The 13,737-nt window shown below is 46.7% G+C and overlaps 1 protein-coding gene across 1 annotated transcript in view; it reads right to left on the bottom strand.

Annotated features, from left to right (window-relative positions):
- Positions 1–13,737, bottom strand: part of CDHR1 (cadherin related family member 1) — a 60,810-nt gene that overhangs the window by 27,757 nt on the left and 19,316 nt on the right. The window contains exons 8-9 of the mRNA XM_060274204.2: positions 8,062–8,205; positions 5,633–5,711 (exon numbers count right to left, since the gene is read on the bottom strand). Of these exons, the coding sequence (XP_060130187.2) occupies positions 5,633–5,711; positions 8,062–8,205 (223 nt within the window). The remainder of the gene's footprint in view (positions 1–5,632; positions 5,712–8,061; positions 8,206–13,737) is intronic.

Below are 13,737 nucleotides of genomic sequence, written 5' to 3'. Positions count from 1 at the left end.
CAACTCCCACCTGGAAACCTATGTCCCCACTGTGGAAGGATGTGTTGACCCAGAATTGAAGACAGTGTTCATGGAAGACAATCTTACTCAACTACGAGTGATCACCAAAGAGGAAGAAAGAAGAATGACTTGCAGAATTCTCCATCCTTTTGCTGGTGGAGCCATTCAGGCACAGAGGGGTTAGCATAGGGCTTAGCAGAACCTGGTACTTTTCTGTGTCCTTCATGAACCCCCTTTGGACATGACGGGCCATTGCTGGGAATGAGAGGCCTGTGCAAGACTCCCATAGGCAGTTCCACGTTACCCTCCCTTTTTAGTACAAGTTACTTGCATGCATTCCTGCGCCAATCCCTCTATGTGTGGTTGGCTTCACCAACGTGGAAATGGATCATGTCACAAGGGAGTGGAACCAGTGAGGAATAAGCACATGTGCTCCATACAGGATCTGAAAGAAGGTGCGCTCTCTCTCTGTGAGAGATTGTCCCCTTTAAATGCTCAGTAGCCATCTTTGAATGCCGTATTGCTCAGGTGTGCAAAACATAAGGAAAAGCTGAAAAAGAACACTTCTCTTTTAATTTGCTGGGGCATAATTATATCCTCCAACAGTGCGAACACCTTTCACAAAGCTCAAGTAGGTGAGAAGTTTAACTTTCACAGATTCCTTTTCCTGCACATGTTTCTGAAAAACACACAACAGCCACAGCCACAAGCTCAGATCCTCGTATCTCGGGCATTCGGTGCTCAACAACAACAATGGCAACAGAAGCGGTAAACCCAAATCCTTGTATCTTAGGTGTTAAACATTCCACCTCCAAGCAATCTAAAAAACATGAAAAGATATGAGTCATGCAAGAGGCTTGGGTCCCCCCCGATGACTACTTGAGGCAGCTGTAAGTGTTAAAATCTAGATTTTTAGATCTAGTTAGTCTTCTAGACCTGTGCTGCTCATGATTCACCCAATCTAGAACCAGCACTAAAACTGAATGGAGACTAATTAGTTTTGGGGGATATTTTTGCTAGTAATGAACTGCCTCCCCTTTTCATTTGCCGGCAAATTCTTTTTTTGGTTTCCAGGTTCTGAAAACCGAGGTGCACATTAGATTCGGTGGCACATTAGACTCAAGCAAATATGTATATGCGCTGCTGCATACACCATGGGAGATGAAAGATAAAAAGGTAAAGGTAAAAGACCCCTGGACGGTTAAGTTCAGTCAAAAGCTACTATGGGGTTGCAGCATTCATCTCACTTTCAGGCCGAGGGAGTTGGAGCTTGTCCACAGACAACTTTCCGGGTCATGCGGCCAGCATGACTAAACCGCTTCTGGTGCAACGAAAACCAGAGCACACGGAAACACTGTTTATCTTCCCGCTGCAGCAGTACCTATTTATCTACTTGCACTGGTGTGCTTTCAAACTGCTAGGGTGGCAGGAGCTGGGACAGAGCAACAGGACCTCACCCTGTCATGCGGATTCGAAGCGCCAACCTTCTGATCGGCAAGCCCAAGAGGCCACCCGTGTCCTAGCACAGATAAACTAGGGAATCCACAGTAGATCATGAGCTCCTGTCCCTCAGAAATCTCACTCCAGGCCTTAAATCTCACTGACTCGGGTCTACTCTCAAGCAGTGCAACATCTGGGGACACTGCCATAGGGAGGTTGAGTGCCCCTGTTCCCTGTTCCCCTACCCTTCAAATCCGACAAAAAAAATATCAGTTCTATCCCCAGTTTTCTGACCAGAGCTGCATGCATGTGACCCTGTTCAGGAGTGCAGCATGTGTTCAGGAGAATTTTCATACGGAGGATGAAACACGTTCTGGGGCTCAGCCAAGCCTAGTTTGAAACTAGGAGTGTAGGAAATCCAGTTAAAGAAAACAGCACCGATACTCTTCTCTGTTTCCTTCTCTAATTTGACACTGATGCTCATTTTGAAAACCATCCAATAATGTCTCATTTTGCTAATATCTGCAATAACTGTGACTTCATTAGAAGGCATTAGACTTCACACTGAACACGGATTGACTTATGTGGAGGGCCATTATCAAGATTCATAGGCCAGAAAAGGAAAGCTTGACTACAATGGAAATGAAGTCAATAGCAGTTTCAAGTGCTCATATATCATGCTATTCACTGCCTAATTGCTATGTGGAAATAGATAATTCAGAGCATGGTTCATCGTGTGTTTTCTGGAGGATTTGCCAGCATATAAAATATAAAGTTCTTTTCAATGGTTTAGCATTATTTATTCTTTAATAAGAATGATAGACCTTTCTACAATTCCACTGAGTAACAGGTACGAAACATCACATGGGACTGAGATGGCACAAAAAGCTTGAGGAAGGACAAGTATGCAGAAAACCTGTGTTTGTTGTTACAACATGTAAGGAAAGTAATTGGTAGTTTACTTGCCATGATATACGTGTCCGTTTTGTGCTATGCAAAAACAACCACAGCAATTTAAATGCATATATTGTAAAGATTGTTATGTGCATATATTACTTTTCCCAATTAAGTTTTCTTGTTTTACGAGTATTTCAGATCTTTTATGATGTAATTTTGTGTAACTTCTTTTCATAGCTGCCAAGTTATCCCTTTTTTAAAGGGATTTTCCCTTATGCTGAATAGTCTTCCTCACGAGAAAAGGGAAAACTTGGCAGCTATGCTTCTTTTCCTGAAAGTGTTTCCAGACACGCCCAGAAATAATTGTTGTGATCTAGCCCTTTAAGAATTGAGTACCACACAGTATAAAAGCCAGGGATTAGGAACACCTTCCAGCAGTCCTTGCAATAGCTTTGTAAGAACAAGACTATGAGAGCTTACATAGCCCTTTGCTGAATCTTTTCTACAAGCTATGATAGCTTGGCTTCGAATCTTCCTATAGGTTTTAAACCTTTGGATTCAAGCAAACCTGGGCTTTTTATTTATTTATTTTACCCCTTACTGCCTGGGAGCTTTCAGTTTTCATTAAAATTCATAAATCCTCCCCTTATTTTGAATTGTTGAGAAGTGACCCTGAGTCTTTACAAATGCAATAAGTTTCTTTTTTTCCTTCTGAGGAAACTGATAGATCATTTACAGTGAAATGAGATTTTTAGCCGGCAACTCGTTAAGGTTTCTTTGAGTTATGTATGTTTCTTTGAGTATTTAATTATGGTTATATATTAGTTAGTTTAGCTTCACTATATTCTTCACTTTAATTCTAGATATCTCGTTTTAGGGATCTTTCACAATGTAGACTTGTTCTATATTTTCACATCGGCAGGAAATGAAGGGCAACCTAAGACGTGCAAAATAAACCGATTGCAGAGGAATGGAAAAGACCAGATAAAAACCACAAATGAATGTCGGAACGGATTGAGGCGTGTCTGTACGTCATTCTTATGAAGCTACTGAAAGTCAAACGGCAGAAAACCTATTCCTTGAAACTGGGTGTGCCCCAATCACATATATTTTTTTGGGGGGGGGGAGGTTGAAGAGCTCAAAATGGGATGCAGATGAAGGGAGCTGCACTCTCCCATTCCAGTTTGGCCCACAGTTTGGACCCCAAAACTGAAAGCAAGACTTTCAGGGAGGGGAAAACAATACCTGGTTGACAATCCGTGAGGAGATAAACTGCAGAAGTGGGGAAGTAAGGTTCTGCTCTTCTCGATTGCATGCCCCCTTTCTCTCCACAACTTCCGCTTTTATACGTGATTGGGGTCGGCAGGCACTTAAACAGAGTCTGCTGCCATCACTTGTAGTCTGAGCTAGCCAGGTTGTGCTAGCTCCCCACGGTCCAGTTAGGAGGATTCCAGGTAAAAAAGGCACTCTCAGCATCATCCTTCACACACCAGGTACTTGACATTAGAAAATGTGTCCTTTTCCCAATATGAAGATAAACATTACGTGTGAAATAATCCTTAGTTTGAGGGTAAATGTTCTGCAGATAAAGCCATGCTCTACTTGGCTCTCCCCGCCCCCAACCCCCCCCCCCACTAATAGCAGCTTCAAATAATAGACTAACTCCTTCCAACAAAACTGCCCTGATTGAATTAACAGAGTTTTAAGTTAAAAACGAAAATCAAGACAGTCATATGGATTTAATCTATCATGTCTAGCTTGGATGTCAAGGGTAAAAGTAGAAACATAGTCTGTGTGTGGAGGGGCCAGAGTTAAGGAAGCAGGCTAGTTAATCTGAACTGAAAACCTTTGTCATTTGGGACTGTATAACAAAAAAATTCGTTAAGACGATATAAAATGTAAATTGAAAAATGAAAACTAAAAGAGGAAAACCTTTGTCGTTTGCTCCTATCACCCATGTCTATCAGAGCTCCACTGTGACATCATGGTTTTCCCTTGCCTGGCCATGTACTGCTTTCTGTCTCCACTAAGAACTGCTAGACCCAGGTCTCATCTCATCCAATTGTACTCCCCATGATCTGTCATAAACTGGCCCTCAGCTCTCAAGCATAACCCCTGCATCAGAGTCTCGGCCAACCGGCAATCCTGCCCAGTGGATTAAAATTGGTTTACTCATCATCACAATCCTCATAACCAAATGCATGCAGTCCATTAAAAGAGGAGAAACAGGCCTGCCAACACACAGGCAGACATGGGTAGAATCTATACACACACACATATATATAAAGACTGTGAAAATGCTTACCCCACCCCACCCCCCAAAAAAAGTTTTGAAAAAAATACATTGGATTTGGCGTAGCTCACCATCGCCACCTAGAGTCGCATTTGTATATTGCACTTTACAACCCATTTTAAATGTTTCATTTGCAGTTTTATAGCTGAGTCCCATGGAAGCCAATATGCCCATTCCCGATGTGTACAACTACTATTATCCCTGATCATGGTGCTGAAGGGAGTTGTAGTCTGAAGGGCACCATGTTGGGAGAAGCTTTTGACTCTCCTAGAACCTGCCTGTGCCTTCTTAGACACAGTGAGAGCAAATATATATTTTGTGGTTTTATATTTTGATTTTGTTCTGTGAACCGCCCTGAGACCTCTGGGTATAGGGCGGTACAGTGGAACCTCGGTTTATGAACACCTCGGTTTATGAATTTTCGGTTTATGAACGCCGCGGACCCATCTGGAAAGGATTAATTCATTTTCCATTACTTTCAATGGGAAAGTTCGCTTCAATTTATGAACGCTTCAGTTTATGAACAGACTTCCGGAACCAATTACACCCATGCTTCAGTTTATGAATGCTTCAGTTTAAGTACTCTGCGGACCCATCTGGAACGGATTAATCCACTTTCCATTACTTTCAATGGGAAAGTTCGCTTCAGTTTATGAACGCTTCAGTTTAAGTACCCCTGGAACAGATTAATCCACTTTCCATTACTTTCAATGGGAAAGTTCGCTTCAGTTTATGAACGCTTCAGTTTATGAACAGACTTCCAGAACCAATTGTGTTCATAAACCGAGGTACCACTGTATATAAATTAAATAAGTAAGTAAGTAAGTAAGTAAGTAAGTAAGTAAGTAAGTAATAAGCTTTACAGCAAACCAAAGCAATGTTAAGTATACTTGTTCTTTTATATCTGATAGACTTCCTTGCATATATGACACCATAACTAAACAGTAAGTTCGGTGGCATTGGGTATTCCTTTAGGATTTCACACCAACCCGGTAAACTTACCATTCATAAGATGGTAATGAATGTCATTGGGCTTCCCTCGGTCCCCATCAATAGCAGCGACTGTTATTACCTCAGAACCCTGGAGAGAGAGAGGGAGAGAGGGAAAGAAAACAGGGGGGACAGGGAGGTAAAACTGCTGTAAAATAGAACTCCAAGCCAACCTAATGCATCAGCTCTCTCCCATGTAGACAGGCAACACAATATAAAACTGAGCACACTACTTGCAAACAGCCTTGCCAAAACACAAGCTCACCAGCATGATACGGTAAATGATTCAAGAGAGAGGAACTAAAGGTCCTGTTCTGTATTTGTAGTTCTGCTCAGACTCAGAGAATAACTTTTCTATCTTTTTTAATGGCGTATTTTAACAGAGAACACGGCAAGACCAAGACCAAGCAGGTGGAAACAAATCAAGGAGCTTCACTATCTCTGGTGGAAGAAGTAAGGACCAGCAACTCCTTGCTCAGTGATGGGAGGGGTTGACCACCCCTCAGAGTTGCCTTGGGCTCTAATGAGTGAGACACATCCTTCTGCAATTATTTGGAAAACTTGGGGGGGGGAATGCAGAACGTTGAAAAGTGCTTTAGGAAGAAATCGTCTTCAATAGCTAAGAAAGCAATATGCTATAAAAAGAGAAAAGAACGTTCAAGCTGAAAATCCACTCCCTTTGCAGGTTTAATGGGCAACACCTGGATCTGTAAATAATAGTAAACCTGGAAAAAGCATTTTACTATGTGGAGTTCCTGACATATTGAGCAGGGAAAGAGGTGAGTTTTTCCATCATTATAATATGATAATATTTTTGGTTATGGGGCTCACAGTGGAGGTGATTAATACTTAATTATCCCGGATTTCCTCAGTGGGCTCCATAAAAAAAAACCACAACTTGGTGCATTTAATAATTATGGGCATTTCCAGATCGTTGGTTAATAGCAGCACAAAGTAAATTATTATGTTTCCCAGCTTTATAGCACCTCTTATTGCCAAGGATTATGAAGTGCATGAAAAACACCTCCAATATTCCCCCAAATCATTCTCTCCTGCCCTCTAACTGGGCAGGCTACAACAATATGGGCACTGAAATATGGTACCAGTGTCTACAGAAATAACAGCAGAAATAACTGCAGATTGTGGAGGCAGACGCCTCCGTAAACATGGTTTGAACAGCAAGTTGCAGCACCACAGAGCTAAACTATGAGCTCGCTTCAGCTCTGGAGAATTTTATATCCACTTGCACAAGCTAAACCAGGATTAACCAAACCTTATAAGCTCCTGCAGGTTGAACTTGGATTTCTGCCGAGGTTGAAAACGCAAGTGGGTGTACTACATAAGTTCAGTTTGGACATTAAGCAGGCTTGGCCTTACCATTTGGCAAAGTCAAATAGCTGGGGACAATGTGTGCGTATAATCATGCTACAACCCTTCGTTATATCTGAGCATCATAAATTAATTCTGTAAGAACATGGCTTGTGTAAGCAATACTTCTGCTAAGCCGTTTACGGTACGTGTCACCCCCCCCCCAGTCTGCTTCAACTCTCTCTTTGTTCATCGCCTTTCCGCCTACTGTATTTCCAAAAACACTTGGAAAACTTAATGCAATTTCAGTATGACCCGATTTTAATTGATTAATTCCAAGCATCACGCACAATCCAAAGGTGCACATACAATCCACTGCGCATGAAGTGGGGCAAAAGTATATTTTAGCCTCCTCTTGAAGCAGGAGCTGCCCACACTCCTGTCAGGCATCCGAGGACCCAACCCCCACAGCAGGTTGCCAGGAATGGACAAGACAAGGAAAAGTCCTTACCATTTGCTTTTTATTCAATATTCACAGAGAGAGGCTTGGAATGCAGCCTCTTGGTATAATGCTGTTGCCCTGAGTCAGAGTTTCCTCCCCCTCCATCTCTCCCACTTCCTCATGCGTCCTCACTATGGGTGCTGAAAAGTGCCCTCTGCTTTTGAGCTCTTTGCTCTCCTACTTTCAATGCTTGCTGGGTTCTGGGAGAGGGAGGTTCTGCAATGTTTTCTAAAGACACTGTGTCTGTCAGCTGTCCCCCCCCCCCGGTGCTTCTTCTTCCTCCTCTCCCATTATTTCCCAGCTTTTCCCCTCATCTGCTTCTGAGCTGTGACCTTCCTTGAACCCCTGAACTGTCTTCTTCTCCTCTTGAAGGGTCAGGATGGGGAGGCGGTCTCCACCATTCCTCCTCTGCCCAGTTTCTGACAACTCCCCTGAAAAGCGACCCCTTAAGGTCCGGGGACCTTGGACATTTTGTGGGGAGCAAAGGACCACTCACTGTCAGAAAGGAAATTGTCAATCACCTTGCACATGTGCAGAAGCACTTTGCACCCACCCCTGCACTCCAGTTATTTGTTGCAGAAGCTACATGATTTTCACAGGGTGCACAATAAATGATTCTTGTGGTACTCACGGCCAGAGTGTCCTCATAGACATATCCATAGTAGGGAGTGCCGACAAACATTGGAGGTGTGTCTTGAACATCTTCCACATTGATTGTGACAGTGGTTGTGGCTGAGAACACCTTGTTGTTGCCACGGAGCTTGCCACCACCATCCTAGGATTCAAAACAGTTCCAAGATCTTAGGATCCCTTTGCATTTCACACACACACACACACACACACACACACACACACACAACATGCACTCCACACATGTGGGTCTGTTCAATTGCTGTGAGAGACCAGGCTGAGAAGTACAGCTCTGATGAGGAGTGGTGGGAGCCTCTCCCTCCCCATGTGCCTGACCAGGATCCTGAAGCCATCCAGGAGCAGGAGGACAGTATAGATTCGGTACAGTGGTTTGCAGAGGGGCATAGTTCTGAAGACAAAAGTTGGGATGGACTGGGGGTTGAACAGCAAAGTGAAGCAGAACAGGAAGAGATAGAGCTAACAGACACTCTCTCACTGGAGACTGTCCAGCCTATCAGTCCAAGGACATGTAGAGCAGCCACCATAAGGTGGCTGCACAAAAGGCACAGTGGTTGTCAGATCAGGTTGCAAGGCGCAGAAATGACGAGGGGAACGTGAGTGGAAACCTTAATTGGAAACACCATCATTCCGAGAATGGCTGTGTTGCTCTTTTGCTGCGATCATTAAAGACTCTTCAAATGGTAAGCAACTCTTTTCATTTCCTGCTTATCTATGGCAAAAGGGTCCCCGAAGCCTGACAATTGCTCTGCTCCTGGTAGAACAGACTAACTGGACATGTTGAAAATTATGCATACACCAGAACTGATGGAAATAGGAAATATCTGATCTGGCACAGATAGATGGGGCTCATTCCCTGAACCATAGGAAGCTTTCCCCTCATTTTCAGCTTTTCTTCTGTTAACTACTTCTGAGGTCTGACCTTAACTGTCCAAGATTTTACATGCCCAGGATTCTAAGGAGAGAGGCTTTTTCCCAGGGACCACTCCCAAGGTGACAACGGTTACTGTCACTAGACCAAGGATTTATTGTAGTGCTCCTCGTGGATGCAAGTCTTTTGCTTTGTCAGCACAATACCATTGGTATCAAATTGCCAACCAGTATCTCCCCCCCCCCAAACAATTCATCTGAATTTATCCTCTCTGCAGAATATACAATAAGCAAAGAAAAAACACTTGCTGCCAAGAACCCATTTGCAATATCTCAATGACTCATTTGGAATATTAACCTAACAGTATACAAAATGCTTCTACGAATTTCTAAATTTTGCTTTATTTTTAATTGCTCTTGTTTGTTCCTTAAATAAGCAGCCGGGGTAAATCCATCACATATCCTTTGTTTGCTTTTCTTTGAAAGGTTTGCAGATTTGATCTTCAACTGGTCACAGGGCAGCTAAGTCAGAAAATTCCGCTCTCCTATAGAGTACCAGGGGCTGAATTTACCCAGAATCCTTAAATACAGGCCTTGACATGATGGTAACACCCCACTGATCTTGGCAACGTTATTTCTGAAGGAAAAACCAGAAGACTGGAGTCCCTTAGAGACTCCCTTGTGATGGCATAATCAAAGTGCAAACAGCCTCTATGGACTATGAGAGAATTGACTCCTGCTGGAGCTGCAGGCACAATATAGGCAATTAAGGAGACAATTTGACATATGTAACCTTTCAACACCCAGTGATCATCATGGCTGAGCAGGGCTTTGAACTGGAGAGATCATCTACACAAACAACCAGATTATGTGCCAAAACCTTTAGCTCATATAGTCACTGTGTCCATTCAACCCTTTCTTGGGCCAGGGGAATTGGCCTGTACACTGGAATGTACGAAGGAGTCACATATCTTCACAAATCTGTTTTTAATTAATTATCACTCTCTTCTCCCCACACATTTCCTCCTCCTACACACACCACAGATTGATGTCTAAAAGCTTGGAACAAAAAATTAAAGCTTGGAACAAAAAATTAAAAAAAATTCCTTCCAGTAGCACCTTAGAGACCAACTAAGTGATAACACTGAGACTCTTGGTGTATTTTAATTCAGCACTTTTCCATTGCAGTCTCCCTTCGAATGACAAAGTGGACCTGACTGGGCTAAATGGACCATTGGCCTGGCACTGTAATAAGGGAGGTCCATACATTCTCAAGACCAGAAGTTGTCCACCCCTGCCCAATCGTCACCACCTCTTTCGAAATGTGCACAGATATCTTCCACCCACAGACTTTGCAGGATACCACTCACTCTGTTATGGGAAAGCTGAATATGTTTGGCTGCCATAAACCATTTCTCCAGAACTTCACACGGCAAGAATACGTGTCACAGTGGCCGGAGTGGGCTACTTCAGAGTAACGACGCTACGCAGCTCTGCATTTTATTCTTTTATTGGTGCTGCGTATTTACAGTGCTGAAGTCATTGCTATTTACACGGAGTGATGTGGTCAGTCGGTTCCAGAACCTCCGAATGGCTTTTGGCGCGTCTTTCTCCAACACAAAAGCTTTGGCAGACCCATCCTCTTTCCCCTCCTCTTTCTGCGTAATTCCGGAGTTGGGGGGATGGGTCTCCCCCCCTTATTCGCCCCTTCCTGTCCCACCTGGGACCCTGGCTCCTCTACCTTGCCTGAGCCTCGGACACGACTTCCTGCTTCCCCATTGGAATCGGAACTCTCTCTGCTTTCCCCTGTGCTCGGGGATGGGCTTGAACTCAGGAGGGGAGGGACTTCGCGATATCCCCTGTCCCTCACATCCACCCCCCTCCCAAGCTCTCCTTCACCCCTCCCCAGGTCCCCCCCAGGTGTCGGTGACGACTGGAAGCCTAAGAACTCAGTGCCTTCCGAGCCCGTTGGTGTGAACACCTCCCCCCAGTCCTGCGATCCCCCCCCCTTCCGCCTGGGAGGACGGGAATCCCAAAAAGTCCGTGGCGTCAGAGCTGGTAGGGGTAAAAATGTTCTGCCAATCTGCTCCTTCCTCTGACTGGGTGGATCTCGGTGACACCCATACCTCATCCTCTGGTTCCTCAAACTCCGCTTCCCAGCGCCATGGTGAACTGCTCTCCCGTGCTTCCTCCCCCTCCCCCTCCCTTTCCATGCGCCAGGGCTTGGGTCTATGGGGAAAGAGGGCGTGAAATTCTTCTACCAGGAATTCCTCCTGTATCTGAGTGGCTGGGACCCATTCATTCTGGGACGGTGGAGCATCCTCCCATGCCATGAGGTACTCCAGGCCCCCCACCCCCCTCCTTGAGTCCAGGATGGCCGTGGCCTCATTGAGTTGCTCCCTGCCTTCTCTCTCCCCCCCTCCCTCAGGGGTTTGTTCGCTGCCTCGGAGCCTGCTGCTTTCCCTGTACGGCGACAGCAGCGATCTATGAAACACTGGGTGCACCCTCATGTCCTCTGGCAGTGCCAACCTGTATGCCACCGGGTTGACCTGTTGCGTGACCGTGAAGGGGCCCAACCTTCTGGGCGCCAGCTTTTTGCACCTCCCTCTGATGGGAAGGCCCTCCGAGGACAACCAAACTTTGTCCCCCACCCTAATGACCTCCCCCGGTCGCCTGTGGCGATCTGCCCCCTTCTTGTACGCTTCCTTGGCTCTCTCCAAGTGTTCTCTGAGCTGCTGGTGCACCGTCTCCAGTTCCTCTGCCCAATCCTCAGCCTGTGGGCCCTCCTCCTCCTCCTCCCCCTCCCTCTCTGGGAAAGATCTGAGGTCGCGCCCGTAATTGGCCTTAAAGGGCGACACCCCTGTGGAGACGTGCACCGCATTGTTGTAGGCAAATTCTGCCAGTGGCAGGCGATCCACCCAGTCCGTTTGCCGCTGGCTGACGTAGCATCTCAGGTACTGCTGCAGAATGGCGTTGACCCTCTCCGCCTGTCCATTGGTCTGCGGGTGTCTAGCCGTCGACAAGCTGACCTCCACCTGCAGGAGGTTCATGAGCCGCCGCCAGAATCTGGAAACAAATTGGCGGCCACGATCCGAAATAACCCTTAAAGGTAATCCATGCAGTCTGAATACGTGATCCACAAACAGTTTGGCTGTCTCTTCTGCAGAGACCGCCCTGGCACACGGTATAAAGTGGCACATTTTGGACATGAGGTCCACCACCACCAACACTGCGGTCTTGCCCCTGGAAGAAGGCAGATCTGTGATGAAGTCCATGGACACCACTTCCCACGGCCTGTGTGGTGTGGCTAAGGGCTCCAGCAATCCCGGTGGCGCTGCTCTGACCACCTTTGCCCGCTGGCAGGTGTCACAGCCCCGTACATAGTCTCGAACATCTTCCCGCACCCCTGGCCACCAGAAGTGTCTCATGACTAGGTGAGCGGTTTTGTCCCTCCCAAAATGACCCGCCGTTGGGTTGTCGTGCATCTGCTTGAGGACCGTACGTCTAAGCTGGGTGGTGGGCAGGTACAGTGCACCCTTGTAGAAAAGCAGCCCCCTGCGTTCTGCAAAGTCTTTTGCCTGCTCCCCCCCCTCTCAGTTCTCTGAAGATGCGGTTGGCAAACTCATCTGCTGCCGTCAGTGCTGTGAGTTCCGCCTCGCTCACCACTGCTGCTCCGCAGGACCATGCTGACGGGGGAAAAATGTGCCTGGGTGCCGGTGGCGCCTCCTCCTCCATGTACTCTGGCTTGCGGGAGAGGGCATCCGCCCTGACATTCTGCTCTCCCGGGATGTAGTGTATGGAGAAGTTGAAGTTCGAGAAGAACTCTGCCCACCGTATCTGCCGCTGGTTGAGCACCCTGGCAGTTCTCCAGAACTCCAGGTTCTTGTGGTCTGTGCACACCTGGATGGGGTGCTTGGCGCCCACCAGGAAGTGTCTCCAGTGCTGGAACGCAGCGTGGATCGCAAGAAGTTCCCGATCAAACACCGTGTAGTTTCGCTCTGGCTGGGTCAACTTCCTGGAGAAGAAGCACAGGGTCTCCACTCTCTGTTGGCGTCCAGTTGCAACAAAATGGCGCCCACAGCTTTATCAGAAGCATCTGTCTCCACGCGTAGGGGCGCGTCCTGAACCACGTGGAACAGGTTCTGGTCTGAGGCGAACACCCTCTTGAGGCTTTCGAACGCTGCTTGCGCCTCTGGTGTCCACCTGAACTTCTGCTTGCCTCTCAGGCAGTCAGTGATGGGAGCCGTAACGCGAGAGAAGTTCTTGATGAACTTCCTGTAGAAGTTGGCGAAGCCTAGTAGGCGTTGGGCATCTTTGCGCGTCCTGGGGCTGTGCCAGTCCAGGATGGCCTGCACCTTGTCCTTGTCCATCGCCAGCCCCTTGTCTGACAGCTTGTAGCCCAGGAAGTCCACCTCCTTGGTGTGAAACTTGCACTTCTCCAGCTTCACATACAGGTGGTTCTCCTTCAGGCGCTGCAACACCTCCCTGACATCTTTCACATGCTGCACTGGGTCATCGGAATAGATAAGGATGTCATCCAGGAAGACCAAGCATTTCCTGAAGAGGAGGGACCCCAGGACGTGGTGCATGAAGGCCTGGAAGCATGCTGAGCCCCCTTGCAACCCGAAGGGCATCACCAGATATTCAAAAGAGCCCAGAGGCGTGAACATCGTGGTTTTCCATTCATCGCCTTCCCGGATCCTGATCAAGTTGTACGCCCCCTCAGGTCTAGCTTGGTGAAAATCTTGCCCCTGCGTGCCGCTGTCAGGAGATCATCCACTCTGGGCAT

This window comes from Zootoca vivipara, chromosome 5 (genome assembly GCF_965207765.1).
Source record: "Zootoca vivipara chromosome 5, rZooViv2.hap1.1, whole genome shotgun sequence".
Classification (NCBI taxonomy): Eukaryota; Metazoa; Chordata; class Lepidosauria; order Squamata; family Lacertidae; genus Zootoca; species Zootoca vivipara.
This window is presented reverse-complemented; position numbering and strand designations above follow the sequence as displayed.